Raw genomic sequence first — 23,423 nt, forward strand, 5'->3', positions numbered from 1 at the left:
TATCTCCTCCTATCCACTGAGACTTGTACTCATTCTTATTTTGTATCAGAGTCTTTGCAAAGACTGTTCTAAGCCTGGAGCTCAGTGTTGCCCAGGAGAAGTGAAAGGCAGAGACCAGCAGGCGCATAAAACCACAATGGTGGGAACAGCTATGTTGAGTTTGATGGAGCTGCTCTTTGAATGAGTTCAAGACAGAGAAGATGCCCTCTGCAAGGGAAGGGTGTGGCTTAAATGAATAAAATGCCTCTTACACAGCTCTCTTCCACTGTCCACTGACAGCCAGGCCAGTGGGATGAATTTTTGCTTTCTAGTATTTGGCAACTTCTCAGCATATTGGAAAGAGCGAGAGAGTGAGAAGTATGGCAGATTTCAAAACAGGCTAACTTTATTTAATTTATTTAATTTTTTTTTTCAGAGAGAGAGAGATCTCAAGCATGGGAGTGCAAGCAGTGGAGGGGCAGAGGGAAAGGAGAGAGAATCTTAAGCAGGCTTGTACCCAGTGTGGAGCTCAAAGCGAGGCTTGATCTCACAACCGTGAGATCACGGGCTGAGCCAAAATCAAGAGTTAGATGATCAACCGACTGAGCCACCCAGGTGCCCCCAAAGCAGGCTAACTTTAAAGCCCTGGACCCCTCTTCCAGAGTCACAGAGGTGGTATTTGTGAGGGGGAAGGTACCTTACATAGCTCTACTCTTCTTGGCTCCCAGATCACAGGAAAGATGCTGGGTTGCTGTACAGGGTCGTTAGTCGAGGCCGAAGAATCTCGCTAATCTACATATTTTGACTCTTTGCCATGTACTTTCTTGGGTTCACATTCCTCCAGAACCTGCACATTATCAACCCATTTCTCCAGCTGCTTAGGAAAGCTCTCTGTGCACTTTAAATATGACTTATAAGAACACGAACTTTGAATCTGAAGGCATCAATCTGCACTTGCAGAACTGTCAGGCTGAAATACAGAACTGCATTTAAATTGTGGAGTATTGATTGTGAAAGAATTAGGTACCGTGAATAATGTGCATTGAACTTACCTGCATCTCGGTCCCTGATACAATAGTCTGGAGAATTCTCAAAATACACGAGGTCATTTTTTGTTGGCTTCTTAAACCTCTTGTTAGCCACAGTGAAACCAGTGCCATCCTGGTTCATGACGACCTGGATGGCCCCGTTGTACTTCCTCCAGAGGTAATCGCCCGTTTTTCTGAAGTCAGCCATGGCCAGCCAGCACGTCCTCAGAGTACACGAGCCACTCACTCCGTGACACTTGCATTCTTGTTTCAAGAACCGCTTTACCGCCTGCCGGAAGAGATGGGCAAGTTCAGTGCAGGCGGACTCAAGCTCCTGACACAAGCTACAAACTCCTTACCTCGGAGCAATGCAGAAGTGACTCTGATGACACAGGATCCTGGGGCTCAGGACTGGGAGATGGTGGTCGCTTCAGCCACACCCCCTGACTACAGTAGGTGGGGTACTGGGGAGAATCGGGGCAGGGGGCTTGCCTGACTGTGAACCCTATTTGGCTATCGGTATAACAAGAACCTCACCAATTTGAATTTTATAGGGTACAGGGCCAGTTTGACAAGCGAGAGAATGAATTAGAGTTCTTTTCTAAATAAATATGGCTTTATTATATTAAAAATATATAGTACTACTCAGTAATTGCTAAGCCTGCTTCTTTCAGTAAGCCAATAGTAGTGACTGTTACCATTTGCAGGGTCCTATCCATGTTCCAGGCATTGCGCTAATGCTTTCTCCACTCTATCTCAGTCACCTGAACCTTCACACAATCCCATGCTACCATATTTATTTTGCAGATGATGGAAGAGCAAATATGAGGGACATCAAAGCACCTGCCCAAAGTTCCACAGCTGGTATAGGACAGAGCCAGGGTACACTGGAAATCCAGCCAGTGACCCTGAGAATGCCATTAAATTTGGGAGAGTGTCACTCAGGTCTAGCAAAAGTATTCAGCTTAGATGACAGGGCTGAGCTTGCTCTGTTCTGTTTGTTTGTTTGTTTGTTTGTTTTTGTAGAAGGGAAACAAAGGCACATGGGACAAGCCTGTCTCAGCTGGCTTGGATGGCCTGGATGGCCTCCATGAATAGGCTGTAAGCCTGTGGACAGGGAAGGGCTCTGGTGGACCCTGGAACCACCCAGGGACATTTCTGTTTTGGTCTTGGGATTAGCCAGCAGACCTGTGCTAGCCCCAACGCAATTTTGTGAGTGTTAGGTGGCCCTGGCATCTCTCCTTGGCTCGGCTGAGTGAAGAAGGTCATGAGCACCCATGGTCCTCAGAGCCATCCTGAGCTACCACTGTTCCCATTTCACAAGTGAGGAAACTAGGGATCAGGGAAGTAAGATGACTGGCCCACATTGCTAGGCCTGGGTGTGGAATGGCAGGTGCAAACCCAGACTCTGGATGTACAAATGAATGGATTTCCCCAAAATATTTTCTCAGAGTATGTTTTCTGACTAAAAACCTTCCTGTGTTCCCTTTTTCTTATGATTCACTACTTTAACCATTGTCATTCCCCCCCTTACAGAACTAATCTCTTGGTCAATCAATCACTTTTCCAAATTATTATTATATTGAGAGAGCATTTTGTTGCTCATGGGAGATCATGACTGATGAGTAGGGGCTTCCCCCATCAGATACCCAAAACAACGTGATACACAGAAGGGCAGTGTGGGTGGCCAGCCTTAGAGGTCTCACTAAAACCATGTGGTTGGTCCTTGGCTCAGTCTTGGAGCAGAGAGGGAGAAACCAGCCAACTGAGGGCTCCCATCCTCTCTTATCTGCATCCCCAAGACAGCATCTCGGGGTGGAAGGCATAGGCAGAGGGGGCAGTGAACCCCCTTGATGACATTATCCAAGGTGGTACTATGAACAAAATTCTAAGGGTAACACACTGAGAGAAATATTTCCAAGAACTTGGATGTGGTAGTTTCAGTCCTGCCCTGCCTACTTCCCGAGATTCCAGTATAATTGGTCTGGGTGTGGGATGTGGGTTGGTGGCTCCAGCACACATCCCAGGGGGAGCTCCCTGCAGTACACTTGCTGTACTGCAGTGTACCCTTCCCCACCCCAAACACACACACAGACAACAGCATTCCAGGCTGCCTCTCCAGGGTCTCACCTGGGTAACTTTGCCCAACCTGGTTTTGCCTCTTTCACAGATTGTTTCTTTTCTAACCATGTGTGCAGAAAGGTTCTTCATTCAAGAAAGTCAGCCCCAAAAAAGCATTCTAGAGCTGAAGGAGCCAAGACATCATGGTGGCTCTATGGTTGTGACTTCACTCACACCCTTCCCAGTTGGGTCCTCAGCATCCTATGTTTCCCGCTTTGCCCCTGATGGTGGAACGTGCCCTGTTATATTTGAAACCTGTCCTCTTCAGCATGAGCTGGCCTTTAAGGGCAAAGACAGAGAATTGAGCAGGGGGAGTGTCATCAGTTTGGCCCTCTGGGTCACAGGGATCCGGGGGTATTTAAGGGATGTCATAGAATGAACTCCTTTTCTGGAACTACACTCCCACCATGTGCCTCCCTACCCCCATATCTATATTCCAGGTATTTGGTATGTGGTTCACTGGGTGACCTGGACAGCAGGCCTCCACCACAGACACAACCCAAGGGTCACCCTGGCCCCTGACTACCCCATTTGGGTCTCACCTGTCCAAGCGTGAGACCCACTATCTCAGTAGTGCCATATAATACTCCGTGCCAAGTGCTTGGGAATTGAATGTTCATTCTTCAAAGCTTATTCCTTTTAAAACTGTGTTATTTACTCATAAATAACACTCTTAGCTCTAAAAATGACAGGAACTATTACTGCCCTTCCTTTGTACTGATAAACTTCCAGGTTACAAACTTTGAAGTTGTTATTTTAGATGATTAACTGAAGCATTTGCATATTAATTGTAAGTTGGATTTTACACATCTTTTGAATCCTTAAAAATACACACAGCAGTGGTACACACTGTTGATCATCATCATCATGTGCAATAGACATTCCCCTCTTCTGTCATAAGTTTTGTTCAAGTGTTGGGCAGCCACGTGCTTCAGAACCGGCCAGGCCTCTCTCTGACCCAGAGCGGCCCAAATCAGTAATTTCATTGTGCTGTTACTGATTCAGTTTGGGCCAGTATGATGTTAGGAGGAATCTGTAGGCAGACTTGTGAGAAAGATTTCTTTACTCTTTAAAAGAGACACAGGAGGAGAAGCTGCTTTTCTCTGTCTCCAGATGCAGTTTTCTGCAGCAGTCCCTTTGAGACACGATGCAGCCAACACAGGACCAGCAACAAGCTGGTGGTGGTGGTATTGAAAGATGGTGGGAAGAACTGGGTGTGGAGGATGTCGCTGAGCTGCTTTAATGAACCCACCTTGGCCCTGCCCTGTCTCTGTCCTTCTTGTGATCCAAGATATTAAGTTTGTGCCCCCAGGGGCTGTTACTTACAACTGAAAGTATTTCAACTGGAACCATGGTCAGTTCTTGACTGTGTATGAATCACAGGCTCCATCTGACAGTTAACCCTGGGGGGAGGTGAGACCTTCTCTGATGCTGGGTTTGCTCACACCTCCAGGCCCCACTCTTAACACACAGCCTGTTCAGGGCTCAGTCACAGTTCGGGGCCACCTCCACCTCTGGGTTTGCAGACTTGAAATTCAAACTCTTAATTTTGAAGAGGAAAACACTCTGCTCAATCAGAGAGCCAGAGGGAAGGGGAGCTAAGCCTAGGTGGCCTGATTTATAGAGTAGCTGATGTAAGAATAAGGAATGGCACTGAGAAACTCAGTGAGTCCAGGAACTTCCTAGTTTAAAAGAATTCCCATAATCAAATGTTGTTATAAGAACACTGTAACAATAGCCACTTATTCCTCTACTGTTTTATAGGCCAGGATCTGTGACAGGTGGTTCACACACATTATCTTATCTAATTACCACAATTAGGCAAAATAGGTTATTATTCCCATTCTATAATTATGAAAACCAGGGCTCATTGAGGAAAGTAAAATCCCCAGAGTTACCCAGATAGACAGAGGCAGAACTAGGGGGCGAGTCAATGTCTCATTCCCAGATCTGCACACTTTCTAAAAACATTTAAAATCCTATATAACTTGCATTGTTCTTTTCTCAAATGTTGCATTATGCATACTGTTTCCCTCCATTCTTTTGAATAAGTTAAGAATTGGCTAGATAAGATTATCTGCATAATGGAGAAAAAGGAGGTAGAGAGATTAAGTAGGAGGTATTATATTGCATCTTCCAAACTAATAGTCATCAAAAATCTATTTGACAGGCAATCCACAGAAAAAATAGAAAGTCCCAAGAAAAATACATATGATGTTCAACTTCACCAGTATCAGAGAAATGCAAACTAAAAGAAGGCAATACTTTTTTTGCCCATCAGATTAACAAATAGTACAAAACTTGGTAATATTTGGTACTCGTAAGAGTCCCAGGAGGAAATGCCTTAACAAACTGTTGGTGGAAGAGTAAATTCATAAAGGGAAAGCATTTTTGCAACACCTGTCAAAATTTTTAATTTATGTATCCTTTGACCTCCGTGATTCCACTCTGAAAATATTTGCACAAACTTTAAAGGATACATACCCATATGGATGTTCATTGCAGCATACTCAGCAATAGCAAAATATTAGGAAAAAAGCCCAAATGACGTCAATAGGAAAATGGTTAAGCAAATTATGGTATATGCTTAATAATGGAATATTATGTGGTCTTTGAATAATGAGGCAGATCAGTATTACAGAATGAAAGGAAGCCAAGTGACAAAAATAAATTGCAGAAATAATTGCATATGTGGTATGATCCACTTTTTAAAGGCCTGCATATGGATGCATACACAGAGAAAGAAGGGAACACATGTTCTTTTACAATCTGGCTGCAGTCTGAGGGGTTGCATGGTCTGGAAAGAGAGGGAAAAACAGAGTCAAACTCTTTGGTAGGTAAAGGGGGTTAAGAGGTACAAACTTCCAGTTATAAGTCATGGAAGTGAAAAGTATAGCATGGGGAGTATAATCAGTAATATCATAATAACGTTGTATGGTGACAGGTGCTGACCACACTAACAGTGAGCATTGAGTAATGTACACAATTGTTGCATCAATATGTTGTACACTTGAAACTGATATAACATTGTGTTAATTATACTTTAACTTAAAAAAAGGGGGGGTCAAGCTCTGTACTGAAGTCTGCAGAGTAAAACAACAGGAATCTGGGGATTGCTCCCTGGCATCTGGAGAGAGCAGAGCAGCGCTTCTCATTGTGGCTAGGCATTAAAATCACCTGGGGATGGCTTCCAGAGCCCAGACTGGCCCCTCCCTGGGCAGAATAAAACAGAACCTAGGCGGGGGGTGGGCCCCCGGCCTCGAGGTTACAACGGTCTCAGGTGCTTCTAATGTGAGGCCACGGTGGAGAACTGTGAATCCCAAATCACGTCCAAGCCAGGAATGTCCTGGAGGAGGGAAGAAGCAGCACTGCCCCAGCGTCCCGGGGCCCACCGAGGGCCGGAGCAGGTGAGACACTCCCGTGGCAGAGAGCCGCATTATATTTCTAGGAACAGGTAGAGCTGACTATTGAATTAGGATTTGTGTCCTAACCTGTCTCCAAAGCATTCTAGTCTCCGGGAAGAAATGGCCCCAGGAAACAATTTGTGCTCCTGCTATTTTGGAGGGAATCAAAGATGGGGGTGGAGTAAAAGCCAAGTGCTTTTAGAGGACCAGGCGGCAGTGGAGGAGCCTGCCTGAGGGGACATGCTGGTGAGGTGAGGGGGGAGGGGCTGGTGGGCTCCCCACAGGGCCCTCAGGAGGAGAGCAGCTGCAGACTTACCTGTGTGGTAAAGGAGGGAGTAGGCAAAGCAGGGGACCTGGAGACATCTCAGGGGCTGCCAGACCGTCTGGGCTTTTTGTGTTTGTTTGCTTTTAAATTATGACTTTCAGAATTTTTAATTAAAGAAATATGGGCACGTGATTTAAAAATATCAGATAGTCCAGGAAAGATCAGGGGGTAAAGCAGCAGAAACCTTCTGTTGTACCCTTCTCCTCACTCCCACTTTTTCTGACAGCCCAGCACAACCCCAGAGATGGTCATTCGAAATGAATTCTGTGCTTAGCCTTCTGGTGGTTACCTAAATGCTTATACAAACAGTTCTCTGTGAGCAGACCCCTGACTTAGGGAGAAATCAAAACAGGCATCCCATCTTCAAGACATTTGATAGACATCTGCCAGAAAATTGTCATAATAACTAAACAAATCTACTACAGTAACCACGAGGTGAACAGAGCCCTCTGGAGGGGTGCAGTGCAGTGTTGGCACAACTGAATGTGGCAGCCCCGTGTGTGACTGTGAACCTACTGACTAACATGGTATATTTCCTAAGAGACTTCTTACAGTGGTTGGGAATTTAACCTAGTCCTCACTTCCCTCACCTCACCTCTCAACATGGTTGTATCGCAGTTCTGGTGATCTAGGCAACTTCAAGGAGCAAACTTACACCTGTTCTTGTTCCAAAAGGTGCTGTCTCATCTGAGGATAGTGCAGTCCCTCTTCCCTCCTCCCCTTCTGCTTCCCAGTCTCCATCAGCATTGCCCGTCCTTTTACAGGGACAAAGATGAGAGCAGTAAAGTCCTGTTCTGTGACTCTGCTTGTCTCCCACAATGTGTCTAGACGTTGATTCTAAACATTGAAAGCAGTCAACATTTAGGTGATACTGTTGACCACGCATCCAAGGACCAGGCCAGCACAGCAGGTCATAATGTCTAGTCCAGTATCACAGCCTCTGTGCCAAAGAATGTTACTGGGGTGAAGTTTGTGGTTTTCCCATTTTACTTGCTACCAATTTCATTTGTTTTGCACTCTCACAGTCCTTCCATCTTTCCTACCACTTCTCTCATTTCCTGGGGTCTTTGCAATCTTCCATCATCTTCCAACCTGGACTGGTTACACAGCTGAGACCCAACATCATGCCTTCCCAGTCTGGACACACTACCTTGCTGATGCCACATTCACTCTCTTTTGGTTTATTCCTTCTCTTTGCAGCAACTTCTTGAGTAACTCCTTCAGGGTGCATGGGGGATATGTTGTCTGAACTCTTGTGCATCTAAAACGTCTTTATTCAGCTTTCTTACTAGACTAAGAGTTTGGCTGGGTATAGAATTCTGGATTGAAAATAATTTTCCCTCAAAACTGTGAAAGTATTGCTCCACGGGCTCTGGCATCTAGTGGTGCAGATGGGAAGTCTGATGTCTGGCTGATTCTTTGGCAAGTGACTTTTGTTTTCATTTCACTTTGTATTTTTTTCTACATGGAAGTCTCCAGATACTTTCCTTTATCCTGGGTGTTCTGAAATATCACCATGGTATTTAGGATTTGAAAAAAAATTAATCCTGCTCAGCTCTTAGTGGGCCTTTTCACTCTGGAAACTCATGTCCTTCAGCACTGAGACTTTCTCTTAATATTTTCCTCCCCTCAAATCTTTTGAGTTTCTTTATGACATTCTAATTAGTCAGCTGCTGAGCTTTCTGAGTTAATCTGTTATGCCTTATATTTTCTCTCTTATATTTTTAATACTTTCTGGCTTCTTGAGAAAGAAATTCCATTAAAGCAACACTCCTGGCTCTCTCCATTCCCTTACTGATTTCTCTCCAAGGGAGTAGTAACTTGTCCATTTGGTGGGTTTAGAGGAAGGACAGGGCTTGTGTGCCTGAGTTGCTGCTAATTGGGTATCTGCCAGCCTGTGGAGAAGATGAGTTATGATCAGTTCCTGCCCTCCAGCAAGGGGATCCCTGCAGGGGCTCCAGCGGGCAGCCTGTGACAGGGTGAGTAAGTCTGTCCATTTCAGGGGTGGAGTGCTAGGAAGTATTTCTAAGCTTTAAAGCTACATCCCCTAGTGCAGCTTTTTTTCAGTAGAGCAACAGACATTTTTTATTCTATCTATCCACCTTCCTGATCCATTTTTCAATTGGTTCCAAATTCAAGTGGGAATGATGGGTATTCTTTATGGATTCCCTTAAACTCCATTTGTCTTTTGGGCTTCTTTTTTCTTTTTCTTATTTTATTTTATTTTTTGAGGCAAAATTGGTATATAACATTATACAAGTTCCAGATGTACATAATTTGACATCTGTATACATTATAAAGTGATCACCACCAAAAGTCTAGTTACCACCCATTCTATAGTTGACCCACTTCACCCATTACACCCACTGCTCAACCCCCCTTCCCCTCAAGTAACCAACAATCTGTTCTCAATCTATGAGTTTGTTTTGTATTGTTTTGCTGGTTCATTTTGTTTTTTTAGATTCTACATAAGAATGAAATCTGTATGATATTTGTCTTTCTCAGTCTGACTTCACTTAGTATAATACCCTCAAGATCTATCTGTGTTGTCACAAATGGCAGGATTACATTCTTTATGGCTGAGTAGTATTCCACTGTGTATATATACCACATACTATTTATCCATTCATCCATTGATGGTGACTGTGGCTGCTTCTAGATTGTGGCTATTGTAAATAATGCTGTGATGAACATAGGGTGCAGACAGTTGTTCAAATTAGTCTTCTAATATTCTTCAGATAAATACCCAGCCATGAAATATCTGGATCATATGGAAGATCTATTGTTAGTTTTCTGAGGAATCTCCATAATCTTTTCCTGGGCTTCTCATTGTAATTTCTGGGGAGGTTTCTTTGACTATCTTTTCCACATTCTTTCCTATTTTCTATTTGTCACTTTTTCAAAGCATCCATTCTTGTAGTTTATGGATGTTAATGTTTTCATAAATATTTATTTAGGCCTTTAGGCCTTTAAAAAGTTCTCTTCTCATCCCTGAATTATTGTGTTTTCTTCATGAGGTCATTTTTCCTGCAATTTTTTATCTTTTTCTTTCATGCTGCTGAATTTAAACAAATATGTGGTAGTCCTTGGACAGTCTTTTCATATTTAAGAATGACATCATAAAAAGGTGTTTAGGAATTCTGGTTATATGGGTGGAGTTTGTGGGCCAGAGAGGTTGGCTTTCTGGTGAGTCTGTAGGACACTGGCTGTTATGCTGGAGACTAACTCTGCAAAGCCTGGGAGGTTAAGCCAGACTTCCAGGAGTTGTGCTCATGGGTGGAGGGAGGGGATGGAGTTTGTTATTCCACCTATGTGTTTTTCAGTTACTCCCCATTTTCAGTACCATGCTTCTCTCCTGTGCTCATTAGTATTCAAATTTTTCTCAGGGCATCTTGGCTCCCACTTTGGCTACTGCCCCATCTGCTTTTTCTTCCCCCAACTTCCCATCTGCTTTTACTCTCCTATACTGTGGCTTCTCCAACCTTCTTCATCAGTTACAACTTCTTCATTTGCTTCCCACTTTCCAGAAATTTCTTTGGATCTCTCATTTCTTTGATCATTCTCTTTATTGTTGATTTAAGCCATTTTGATCCCATTGCTATAATTTTACTGAGGTTTCGGGAGAAAGATGTGAGATACTGTATGTCCTGTCCACAGCCTTGAGTCTGCACTGAAATATCTGGAAGGAGATGAGGACTGTGGGGTGGGGGGTGGGGGGTGGGGGATTTCCCCATTTTCCATAGATATTTAACTGCTCCATTTACTTTTGTTTGAGCAAGTATTGTTTCATAACAGGAAGAAGGAACACTAGAAAGAATTGGTTACAATGACTTGCTATCTCTCTCCAGTGTGTGATGGTGAAAGCTTCTTCCAAAAACAGAACCATGGCACAGGTCTTGTTTTCTCTTGTCTTGAATCTTTCCTAAGGACGACTAAAGGATCTCTTGTGCTTCCTTCTTCGATTCTTAATGGCTGCTGCTTAAAGGTTGCTGTCAAGATTCAGTCTTCTCTACCTCCTCTTGCACCTTCTCATGGTCCTCGTGGCTTTTCATGTCACCAAACTGGCCAGCAGGGTCTGCATCAACCCCTCTCCCCTCACCATTCACTTAATCCCATCTCATTTTTATTCTGTGGCATCCGGTGAAGAAATACTTACTCATTTGACATGACTACTTTAAAAAAAAATAAATTTGACTCCTAAGGACAGCAGTACTCTTTCGGTGTTTAGCCTCATAGAAACCATTTTTTTAGCTTACCAGATAACTTTTCTGAAAAAATCTTCAATAGGCTCATAATTGCTTCAGTGCTAAAATCTTACTTAGCAGATTCTTTATGTGGCCCTTAAATGTCTAATTTTGAGTATTTGTCTAAGCCTCTGGTTTGCAGAGGCTATTTTCTTTTTTTTAATTTTTGTTTTTACTGTTTGTTTATTTTTGAGACAGAGACAGAGACAGAGTGTGAGCGGAAGAGGAGCAAAAGAGAGACACAGAATCCAAAGCAGACTCCAGGCTCTGAGCTGTCAGCACAGAGCCCAACACAAGGCTCAAACTTGTGAACCATGAGATCATGACCTGAGCTGAAGCCAAAATCAGACACTTAACTGACTGAGCCACCCAGGTGCCCCCGCAGAGGCTATTTTCTACTCTTAGAACTTAAGAAACTTCTAAATATTAGCATTCTGTACCAAAGAGACAAAAGCCTATTTTTTTAAGCTATAGAAGAAGGTGATACATGCATTGAGTGAGCTAGAACAACTCTATTTTATATTTATTTGCCCAACTTACTGTCAGAGCATAATAATGCAGCAGAACATCCATTAGGGTCTTACCATATGTCAAACCATGCTAAGCACTTTATACTCACTGCTTACTTAATCTACACAAACACTTCATATTCACTGTCTTATTTAATCCACACAAGCATGTAAGGTATATACTATTTTTACCCCACTTACTTTACAGATGAAGATATTGAGATACCTCAAAGCTGAGGATCTTGCTGCCCTAGGTCCTACAGGCAGTGTGGCTGAGTTAGGATGTACCCAAACTGTGTCTGCCACCAAGTCCATGCCCCAAATCACTCTGCCGGTGTTTCTCATACTGGGGTTTGCCACTCCATCCCCTAGGGGTTCATGTTCTCTCGGTCAGTGAGTTTTATAAAGGTTTTTACGTGTAGTGTTTGTATATCTAACTATAGTCTACAAAGAATTATTTTCCTGTTAGAAAGACAGACTTCTCCCAAGGAGAATGAAGTTTTGGTCTCTTAAGTCAGCTTTTCTGAAAATGGAGCCCAAGTAACCCCAGGGTGTCTTTGTGCAACTTCTTTACAAGATATCTCTTCCTATCAAGGGCAATCAACCCTATACTGTGTGAAATATATGCCAACTTAACTATTGACCTTGCCTTAGAAATTCAATTTAGAATTTATTTTAGCTCCTTTATGCTATGTTTTAACTAAATTACTTAGTTAAACTGGGGCATTCAAAGTGTTAGGACTTCACTTTTTAGTTGGGTGTATGCCACAAAGCAACTAGTATATTTCTGGTCTTATATCAGTTTTCCTGAGGGAAACACACATTAAAACATTTAATTTTCAGATGCTGGCTTAAAGCCAAGTACATTTATTAGCAATTAAGTCTTTTTGACAGGTCCACATCTCTAAGATGAGAGTTAGTGAAAATCAGACCAACTTATATCTTTCAAATATACCTGCTCTGGGACCAGGAAAACAAGGGATATTTATTAGCAACCTGTGCAGTTAATTTGCATATGCAATTATTTATTAACTGTCTTGAGCACTGTCATTCTTCAAAAACACTAACTGTGGGTGGGCTTAGCTAGGAAATATAAGGTGTGGAATTTATATTTGAGGAATTCAAGAACATTACCGTTGACTAACCATATATATAATAATTCTTATTGACTAATGAGGCCAGTCTAAAAAAATTTCTATGAATAATAGAACTTTAAATGGAACTGTAGCAATTTTGTGAAGAGTTATTCTCTGCTTTAGGTCTTTAATTCTGGTTAGTTTTTGATTCATATGCTCTATAAAGATCTATAGTATCAAGCACATACTATTTTTAGGTCCAAGAAGGCAGGGCTGGGGTTGATGGAACTGATCTACCTTTTTTAAATGCATTTAATTCTACAAACTAAGACTAATTAGAAAACAAATATCTTTTAAGTGGGATTTGTGCCTCATAAGGATGTTCAACATTATTTAAAGGAGAGTTTAGATGAATACGAGGTTAAAACAATCTGGCTTTGTAATTCAGTTTGGTTTTATCATTTTCTATTGATATTGCTTACTTTTTGATAATGTGGTTTGTTTTTAATCATGTCCAGTTTTCTTGGTTCAGACCAATTATTAATTATTTATCTTAAGGGTCATCACAGGAAGTGGTATCTTGAAAGTTTTATTAGGCCCAAGATTTACTTGCCTATAAGGCTGTGTTTATGTCTTGGAAAATATCCATTTCTTTTGACTTTGGACATGTTTCCTGTAGGCAGAACTTAGAAGTATCTGCTTTTGTGGGCCAAGCTCAGGGGAAAGGACACAGCACTGACCTTGAGAGGCACGGGTTTGGGCTGGGCAACTTTGGATCCCTCTACCCTCCAAACTTCTCCCATGTAAAATGGGAGTTAAGTTTGAATTTCAGATGATCTCAGCTAGTAAGTAAATTCACTTTATTTGCTAATTGCAGCCACCCTTTTGGCCTTGTCTCTTCATATGCAAAATATGGAGAGTAAGGCCTTCTAGTCCTGCTTAAAACCTAGTGTATACATTTTATTTTATATGGAAATCCTCTTTGGGTAACCTGTCTAAAGTCATGCTCAAGTATTACAGCCAATATTCTGATTCCAGAGCCCCAACTTCCATACTGCCTCAGTCAAGATGCCGTCAATAGCTAAGAACTCCTAATGGATAGTGAATAGTAATGTAAAGATTACATTAAAAATATAAATATCAACACAGTTGTCACATCCTAATTTTTTATTAGTATACATCAGGAAGCGTAGTATGTACATCAGCCCTTAGATGTATATTTAAGGCTGAGGATAAACTCCGGGAAGTAAGAATTTCTTATAATTTTCCTAATCTGCTTTTTAAGGCATTAATTCAAACACATTCCAGAACATCTGAACTTTGAAATCTTTCACTCTTTCAAAGGGGACTCCAGACAAATTAAGAATGCATGAAAGTGGAACTTAAATATTAATTTCTCCCCCATTGTCCTATGCCTTCCTGTTGCTTTCCCAAGACCTCCAAATCTCTCTGCATGGGGTTGGAGGCTCAGATCTGGCAGACTCAAATTTGCAGCCTCAGCCCCTATTAACTCTCAGTTATGAACTCCACCCTAGAGCTCTTGTCATTCCTCAACTTTGATGTTCTTTCTGCTCCAGTATCTTTCTTGGCCGTACAGTTCCTTCATCCTGGAAAGCATTTTCCCTCTCTCAACCATGGGAAATCTTTATCTCCAGCTCAAACACCCAGTTCTTTTGTGACACAACCTTTCTCTCCTCTGGCTAACTGGCCCTTTGGCTGATTTTTCTATTATGCCCCCGGCCTGGAACTTGCCGAGCTTGCCCTGTGACTTTGTCTCACTTGTCCCCCTGATGAAAACTTCATTTCTTGTGGCCAGGAGCTTCTTTCTCTTATTCTTTTCCACATATGACTTAGTACTCAAAACTGCATCTTTCCCAGAGTTATTCCTTAATTATCCATTGAACTACACTTAGTCCAATAGCACTTAGCTGCTCTCAGACCTGTAGTGCCATTAGTTGAAGTTTTCTGAATCCACCAAATAAGGCTAAGTCGCTTCAGGCATGCTGACAATGACTAGCAGTTATGTTTTTGGCATTTAAAACCACTTTTTCCCTGTTGTTAAAAAAGTTATACAAGTTCATTTTGGAATACTTGTGACATAAAGACATACACAAAGGGAAGAATATCATCATTATGCCACCTTCAAGGGCAGCTGCTGCTCTTTTTAAAATACAGAAACACTGTTTTTCTCAGAAATGCTCAACAGAGACAACATGGGAAGGTACACAAGGACATAAGGGTGAACACAACTGGGTTTGTACCCCAAGCCCTGTGCTTATGATTGTGTGACTCTCATTAGTCACTGCATCAGCGAAGGCCCACCTTGTCCTCTGAAAAGTAGGAATAATGCTTGTTTATATTCCTACGGCGTTTTTGGAAGATCCAATTACAAAACGTTTGATAGTATTTTGTAAACTAGAAAATAGTACATGCCTGTTTATTAGCATGTTTGTAACAAGGAGGAGTCTATGGACTCATGGAGCAATCGGACTGAATCCTAAATAATGGCTCATATTGGATTTGTGTCTGGCTCTATTACTAATGTTACAGATGACCTTCACTTCACTAAAGACAAAGAAATGAACTTCTACTGCGCACCACTGCATGTAAGGTTCTGTGCTGTTTGCCTTATTCTGGTTTTCCGTGGCACCATGAAATACTCTTTACATATGAGAAAAAGTGAATTTCAGTCAGCAAAGCCAGTGGTATTGCAAGATTAAAGCTAAGGTGGATCTGATTTCAAATCCCATATTCTTTTTATTTTCGCTGTAGTAAGAAAACTTTGGGGGAAAGTATTTTTATGGAATTCTTATCATGCAAATTTCCAGTGATTAAAGGGCAGGATTTGATTGGATACATGTATTATTCTGATACAGGTTCTCTTAGAAAAGTCAAAGAGGCTGCAATTGTTTCATCTATAGTAATAGATGTGATCTAGTTGTGATCTAGTTGTGATTATTTATGACTATTTCTAAAGAGTAGACTAATGTAAAAGCTCTTTTCAAGCCTATGAAAGGGAACAAATGATGGATATTGACTAAGTAACTTTTTCTTGTAATTTGTGTATCAAAATATAATTTAGAAGTTTTCATGGCATGGCATCTTTAGACTTAGACTGTTGAGAGAAACTGGAACTTCTGTCTTAACAGAATGTTGGTTTTGAACAAGGTAGTTTCTCGTTTTAGAATTTAACAATAATCTTAGAGGTGGAAAACTGGACTTGACCAGGGATGAATTTTCAAGTAAACGTGAAGGAAAAAACCATCGTTATAAATTCTGAAGCTGTGACTAAAATAAAATGATATCCCAGAATAGAGGATCTGAAATGATATTACAGTACAGAGACACATGAGGGTGCTCTAACCAGCTGCTATCATAAATGAATTCAGCTGTTCAAATACTAGGGGAAAATGAAGGCCTGTTGTGTATGGCAATGTTGAATTCACTTTGTAGTGTTGGCTAAACATAACCTTGGAATAGTTTTCTCTTTTAAATAAAATGTATTGGTTCCTCGACCCACATTTTAAAAGGTAGAAGATGTTCATATTGGACAATCTGGGAAACACTGAAAAGCTCACAAAAGGAACCGATGTTGCTATCTGGTCTGAGAGGCTGGGATTTTCTAGAACCAGGCCAGTTGGAGGCTTAGCTCAGGAAGCCTGCCTTCAAACACAAGCCCAGCCTGTTCTCATTTTGATTCCACAGACCTTCTGCTGGTAGGAAGGGGGAGTAGAGACTGGGGGTCTAATGACCGCAAGAAGAGAATTAGAGACGCATGTTTATCTCAATACATTTACTCTCATTAAAGTTCATATTCACTGACATCATGCATCTCCTTGAAAAAGTCTGCCCACCCACCATTAATTAAAGCCACATTTTAAAAAGTCAGTGTGTGCACTTTTATTCCAATCAAAAGTAGCCTCCTAAGTTTTGCAGAGTAGGCAGGAGAATATCTGAGGCCTGACAGCTGTTCACCTCTACACAGTGAAGAATCATGTGATTTATATTAAAAGTCATGTTAAATCAGGGCTTACAATTTAATAGCTAAGATCTATTGTCTTGAGGAGGTGAAACATTCAAAACCTAATGGCCTATTAAGCAAAATTAACATTTATTTTGATAAGTCAACATTCTTTTGGTTACAGTGTATGACCATATGCCTTTACCTTTACAAACGGTTCGAGAGATCTAAGTATACACCCTGCTTGAACAATTAGCAGCACAGTCCTATCAAAGACACCACACTTTATAACTTATACATGTGGTATCAATGTCAAAACAGAGGTCAATGTAAAATTTTTTTAATCTAAACCACTGCACAAACAGTAATTACCAATAGTTGTAGGATTGCACAACCATAGTCTATATTCTTGGCAGTAGTCACTATAAGTTCATACATTCATGAAAATAAGGAATGTTGATATTTAAAGTTCAAGAAAGGTACTATTTGTAAACAGCTCAGGTCACACTCATTTCATTCCATGTGTTAAGCAAGACTTTCCTTCCAACTTCCTTTAAATGAGATTTGTTCTTTCCATGAGTCTAATAAAAGGGTTTTCATCCAAACAGATCTGCATTCTTTTCAATTCTTTTTTCTATTAAAGCCCTCCTGGGGACCTTTCAATTTTATGCTGATCTTTCTTTATATATTAACGTCAAGCACATTTTTATTTTGTGTTGATAAAAGACAAATTATGGTTATCTCTTCTCATTGGCAATTCAATTATTCTAGAATGGTTCTGACCAAATATTTGATTAACGTAGCCAGTTTGTGTTTCTTACACGAAGAAAGAGATAATGTGCATCATTCAGATTCTCTAGTTATTCTGGTCATGTCACCATGCAGAAAGAAACGGTACATCAATAGATCTGAACACTGGCTCCGAAATGGTTTAATCCTGGGCCAAAGTACCCCTGGGCTAGAAGCTGAAACCTGAGTTCTAATAGACTTTTCTACAGACTCTCCATATGACCTAGAGCGCCCAAGGGCCTCTTCATTCATCTGACAAATGGGGGTTAGGAGGTGAATAATGACTGGATACCCATAGTACAGGAAGTTAGTCAGAACAAGAGGATAAGGAGTCAGAGCATCCCTTTGGGGTATGCCTTTCCCTGGTCTGCTTACTCATCCAGGCCCGGAAATGACAAGGTGGGGCTTTTATGAATGAGAGTTGGGTCTGTTTCTAAAAAGAACATCCCTGAATCTAGAAGTCAACAAGCCATGCCTGGTGAGTTGCTTTCATGATGAGTTTGAGAGAAGATGCTCTGGGTCTTGATTCCCTCAGACACAAGCATTCAGTGCCCCATTGGTATGTGGGATGAACCACTATCCTCACCCATAGATTATATCTTCTGTCTAGATGATAGAGTATCCAGAGGGGCCATAAGACACTGGACTCTACACAATGCAAAATGCAATGGGTGGACTCCAGCTCAGCTGTGGGAAGGAAGGTGGAGTGCGGGTGGAGACATTTCAACCCAGTCCATGGTATTCTTTAGAATATACAGCTGGGTGGTGGGGCGTGGGGTGGGGGGCAGTGGGAAGTTGGGACTGTACGGCATTTTACCAACTCTAGGAAAGCTTAAGATAAGCTCAGCTTAAGTGATTTATAAGGCCATGCAGTCTATAAAATGAGCACCATTGCTGTCCATACCTTCCTGCCGGCTCTGTTGTTGTGAAGGTTCATCAGGGCTCTGGCATCCTTTCCTTTCCTTTCCTTGGCATCCACAAATGCTCGGGCAAATTTGATCCCATAGTCAATGTTATCACTGCAGCCACCCCAGTCGAAATTTCCCTTGCTGTCCTTGGCCGTTCCCTTCTTCTTTGGATCACAGGAACAGGATTTTAATTCTCCTTGGCTACAGGCCCTGGTGATGGCAAACACAACTCCCGCTGAGGAGACGGCATAAACAAAGGCAGATTCCCGACTACCTGAAACAGAAATACTTTTCTTAAACATGGCCTGGAATTGCTAGTTCTGAATAACTTTCACACTATGGCTGTTTACCACTCACTCTACCTCTGGCATAGTCCACCCCCGGGCAAGAAGGTACTGGTGTTCTTGAAGGATTCTTGAAGGATTCTTGAAGGATTCTTGAAGGATTCTTGAAGGATTCTTGAAGTGAGCCAGGGCTCACTTTTGAATATGAATTGCTTCCGTATAATAAAAGCTTTTGTCAGTGTAGGTATGGGTGTGACAAACACCTTGGAGTAAATTAAGCGTATGAAAGGAAATGCAGCAAAAGCCTGCCCTGCCCACCCCTGGCTTTACCTTAGCTTCCTGTGCTAGAAGAGAGGAGCTCTCTCTAGGCTTTCATTTAACTTGTAATAGAGCCTGAGTTCTCCGATTTCTGTCATTCCACAAAACAGTTTGGTATTCACACTACTGTAGCTCTCCTTGAAAAAACCCTTCCAAATTTGCAGGCCTTAGTGAGGACACTCCTGTCAGATGAAGGGTCCAGACTGAAATACTGAATTCAAAGAAACCTAGGGCTGAGGTGGGAAGAGAATTCAGGCAGTAACCAGCTCTGTGTGTTAACACTGGGAAGCTTTGGCTCGGCATCAACTTTCACAAGTAATTGAGAGATTGTTGAAGGCAATATGCAATATCCTTGAGTTACATACTATGTCTAACTATTAAGGTGAATTTACTTTCTTCTGGAACACCTGCACTAATCACCGGTATTGGGTAAAAGACAGTGAAAAGCTTTTCTTTGGTTTTTCTGGAAGGAAACAAATTTACCGCCTATAATTAGACTTGGGCAAGAACCCTTTGGGGTGCTTTCTTAGAATTGTTCTTTATTAGAGCACAGGCTACTCTCCCTTACAGGCTGAAAGGTACATATTTCAGTGCAGTAACTACATTAAATTATTTTAATAATCTGTAGTAACTCATAACACGGTGTTGTGGTATAGTGACAGATATAAGGCTCTTTAGGGTCCGTGTGCACCTCATTTTTCAACTGGGGCTGTATTTCATTGTTATTAGCATGCCTCTTTATTAATGGGTGCTGCAGCAAATATATTAACAAGCAAAATAGCAGCTCAACAACCTAATGCCAACACAAGGCAGAAAACGGAGAGCCAGTCAGTGACTCCATGTGTCAAGACGAGTGTGACTTTTTGAACCACACAGCTGGGAGAACAAACCACCTTTTCGCATTGAAGTCCTGCTTGTTTCCGTTTGTCATTCGGTGCTAAAATTTATTATATGTCCCTTGCAATATTTGTTCTGCTAGTCTCATTATTAAAAATCAGGAAAACATATCTACACCATATTAAGTGGCACTTACCTCAGCCTTCAAAAAATATCTCCCCTGAAACCTCTAACCATCAAAAAAGGAATCAATCATGCCCCATATATAGGTAAAATCAATTATATGAATATTTGCCATAGGTAGCACTCTCCAGAGAGAGATGTGATGGTCGCAGAGCTCTTTTAAAGAGTCCCAGGTTCTATTATAAGGATCACAGATTTTCTAAGTGAACTGAGACGTTTCGCAAAAGAAGGTGATTAATAGATACTAATGTGGCTTAATCTCAGGCAGTGGCTTTCAGGTAAATAAACACTTTATTACACTCATTTTATAGTTTAGGAAAATGCCTTGTTGAGGGTTACCCCCTTGGTCTGCTAAAGCCTGGTTTTATATTTGGAGTCCAGAGCCTACATTCAGAGATATCACAGAGAGGGAAAATTCCAAATGCTTAATGTGTTAGCACTAGTCTTATTTTTTAAGGAGAAAGAAAAGCAATTTTGTGTGGTGGTCTTTTAGGGGAAAGGTATGGAAGATATGGATGTAGAGTGTTAGCGACCAGAGAGTATTTTGAAAGCAGTAAAGGAATAAATTGCCTACGTGCAGAATTCATCCTGGCATAACTTGCAAACAATTACATTGACTTGTTGCTGAAAGATGAAAAATCACTTAAAATCTGCTGTGTTTCAGAAGTAATTTCCAAAGTAAAAATATCACCTTTCTAAATATTTGTCATTTATTACTCAAACACATTACTCAATAACTAGATGTTACTCTGTATATTTACACACAAAATTTAGCACATTGACTGACTTTTCATTTTACCTCCAGATGTTTTGGTATCATGTATATATACGGCCTTAAGATGTTTTCAGTTAAATGTCTTAGATGCATCACTGAAATGCTATGTGTGAAATAGTAGCACATTTCAAGAGTTGGCTTTGTAACAAAACACATTTTGATCTTGGGCCTCTTCTTAGAAAAACGGATTCTTTTTAAAGCCATCACAATATGAAATAAAATCCAAATCTAAATGGTGATACTTAATTTCCTGATGTGGTTGAAGTTTCTCTAATTTTGAGGGTGAGATAAGTCAAGAAATGGCTATCAAGTGCATAGGCATCATTTTTGTTTGGGGCAGAATTTGGGGAGGGCAAAATGCTAGAAACTACACCTTCTGGAAAGTTAAGGGTCGTTTAGCTCGTTCGTCAAACGCTTGCCTGTTTTTTTTTGGAAATTTACAAGGATGAGACCTACTCACCTTTTTTTTTTTTTTTTTTTTTTTTTTAAGGCTTATTCTAGAATTCTAGAGGTGTATTCTTACAGGAATATTTTTAGGTTTACTAGTTTGGTCTTTAAGTTTCTCTGCCTATGGCTGGTGACAGTCTGTGGAATGAGTGAATTACAAGCGTTCCTAAAAATTCTTCTGTCATCTTCTAGCTCTCTGAAGCAAAAGAGGCAAACACATATTTTCCTTTTTTCCATGATCATGGTATATGTTAGTGACTTTTATGTTCTTCCTATCACTGGTGTTGGCCTTTGCCTTTCCTATCCATCTATAAGGAAATTTAGGTTTCCAAAAGAGAGTTCTTCACAACCTAAGATGTGAATTTCCCTCCAAGCAATTAATTGTAAAAATCTTTGGATAGCTTCATTGGAATTTCTTGATTATTTCCAGGATAAACTACTTTAGGCCAAATTCAGCCCTCCCATAACCAACACAAAATCATCACTGACAGTCATAGGAGTTTATATAAATGTCCAGGAAGAAATCTGGCCTTCTGTGAAGAATGGAAAGAAATTGTGTAGCATGAGTGTTTTAAGTTTTGAGTACTTTGGCAAAACACTCAGCTTCATCTGAAAGAACCCTGAAGGAAGTACAGCTTAGATTCTCTTATTTACCTGAGGCCTCAGGCTAAGTTGAACTAGCCCCCTTCCTCCAGTTCTAACCTCTTCCCTCTCAGCAACCCTACAGCCAGGATTAAAGGATTTTACAAATGAATTCCCAGCTTTCCAAGACATGCTATCTTTAGGATCAGTAGGCAAAACTGCTTCTTTTGATTTGTGATCTAAAGGTTTTTATTCAGTATGGAGACATCTGAATGGATTTTCGCAGACAGATTTTGGAGGCGAACATTTTGTCAATGAGAAGTACATTTAATTTGTAGTGATTGAAAAATGATTGTGAGCACTTTGGAAAGGAAAGTCCTGATATAGCGTAAACACCGAGAGCCTGTACACAACGTGCCCGAAGATCACGTGTGCTAGGTACTTGTAAACTCTCTTTGACAAGGTCTAGCACTTTAATTGATTCACTGGTGAGCTAATCTAGGTGAAGTCTTAAAATTCCATGCAGCTGAAATTGACTATTAACCTTTCAAAAATTTGCGATCTCATATTGAAACTCCAAAAGGAATGCAGAAGAATATAGTTTTTAAACTAGAGGATAAAATTGCAGAATATCGCAGTAAATTAACTTTAGGGATACACTGAGTGAGAGTACTACGCCCTTGGGGGATTTTAGAGACATTCAGTTATGCATTTGGCCTCATAAAACCCTAGGGCTGTGATGATTACATGATAGAAACACCCTCTGTTAAGCATTACCAAGTGTACAGCCTGGATGATGTTCTTAGGAATGGGGGGGGGGGCGCAAAAACAAGTGTAGTTTCCTGTTTCTGGGGTTCGCACATGAACTGTTGTGTTTTCAGTCAGATTTCCAGTAGCAAATGGGCCATGCTACTTCTTGAAGAATGCTAATGCCAGCCTAAGGGATGGGTATTTTTGGGTAACTGAAATCTAATTTTCAGTTAGTTTGCTTTGATTTTTATACCAGCTACTTCCCATATTCAGAACTTTTAAGAAATTTGTTATGTAATTAGATAGTGTTTAATGTTCCTTCTAAGTAAAACAGAAAAACAAACATGTACGCTTGAAAACTATGTATTCATATTTCTCACCCCTATCCTCCATAAATACTATTCTGCCTAAAATGTGCCTAAAAAACATGTGCTCACAATGAGTTCATCCATTCATTCAACCATTCAATGAATGAATGGTGTCTGTAACACACAAGGCATCAAGCAAGTGCAGAGAACAGAGGCTAGTCCCTACCATGCAGAATATACAACCTACTGGGTAAAAGTGTTGAATTTAGACACAGAGTGACTCAAAGCTGAGTAGCTGAATAGGAGGTGAAAGGTGTGAGCAGAGATTGGTCTCTGCTTCTTAATAAGCACGTGTGTTTTTTGAAATATTTTTTGGTTGAAAAAAATTTTGAGTATTCCACCCTTATCTGCTCAAATCCTCTAGAAGGTTCAAGTCCTAGAAAGAATAAAAAAGTCAAGAGAGGGGTGCCTGGGTGGCTCAGTCAGTTAAGTGTCGGCCTTTAGCTCAGGTCATGATCGCACAGTTCGTGAGTTCAAGCCCCACATGGGACTCTCTGCTGTCCGTTCAGAGCCAACTTCAGACCCTCTGTCCCCC

The 23,423-nt window shown here is 41.0% G+C and overlaps 1 protein-coding gene across 1 annotated transcript in view; it reads right to left on the bottom strand.

Annotated features, from left to right (window-relative positions):
- The window catches only part of WNT2 (Wnt family member 2), a 45,788-nt gene that overhangs the window by 18,950 nt on the left and 3,415 nt on the right, over window positions 1–23,423 (bottom strand). The window contains exons 3-4 of the mRNA XM_047848956.1: window positions 18,341–18,618; window positions 1,032–1,296 (exon numbers count right to left, since the gene is read on the bottom strand). Of these exons, the coding sequence (XP_047704912.1) occupies window positions 1,032–1,296; window positions 18,341–18,618 (543 nt within the window). The remainder of the gene's footprint in view (window positions 1–1,031; window positions 1,297–18,340; window positions 18,619–23,423) is intronic.

This window comes from Prionailurus viverrinus, chromosome A2 (assembly GCF_022837055.1).
Source record: "Prionailurus viverrinus isolate Anna chromosome A2, UM_Priviv_1.0, whole genome shotgun sequence".
Lineage (NCBI taxonomy): Eukaryota > Metazoa > Chordata > Mammalia > Carnivora > Felidae > Prionailurus > Prionailurus viverrinus.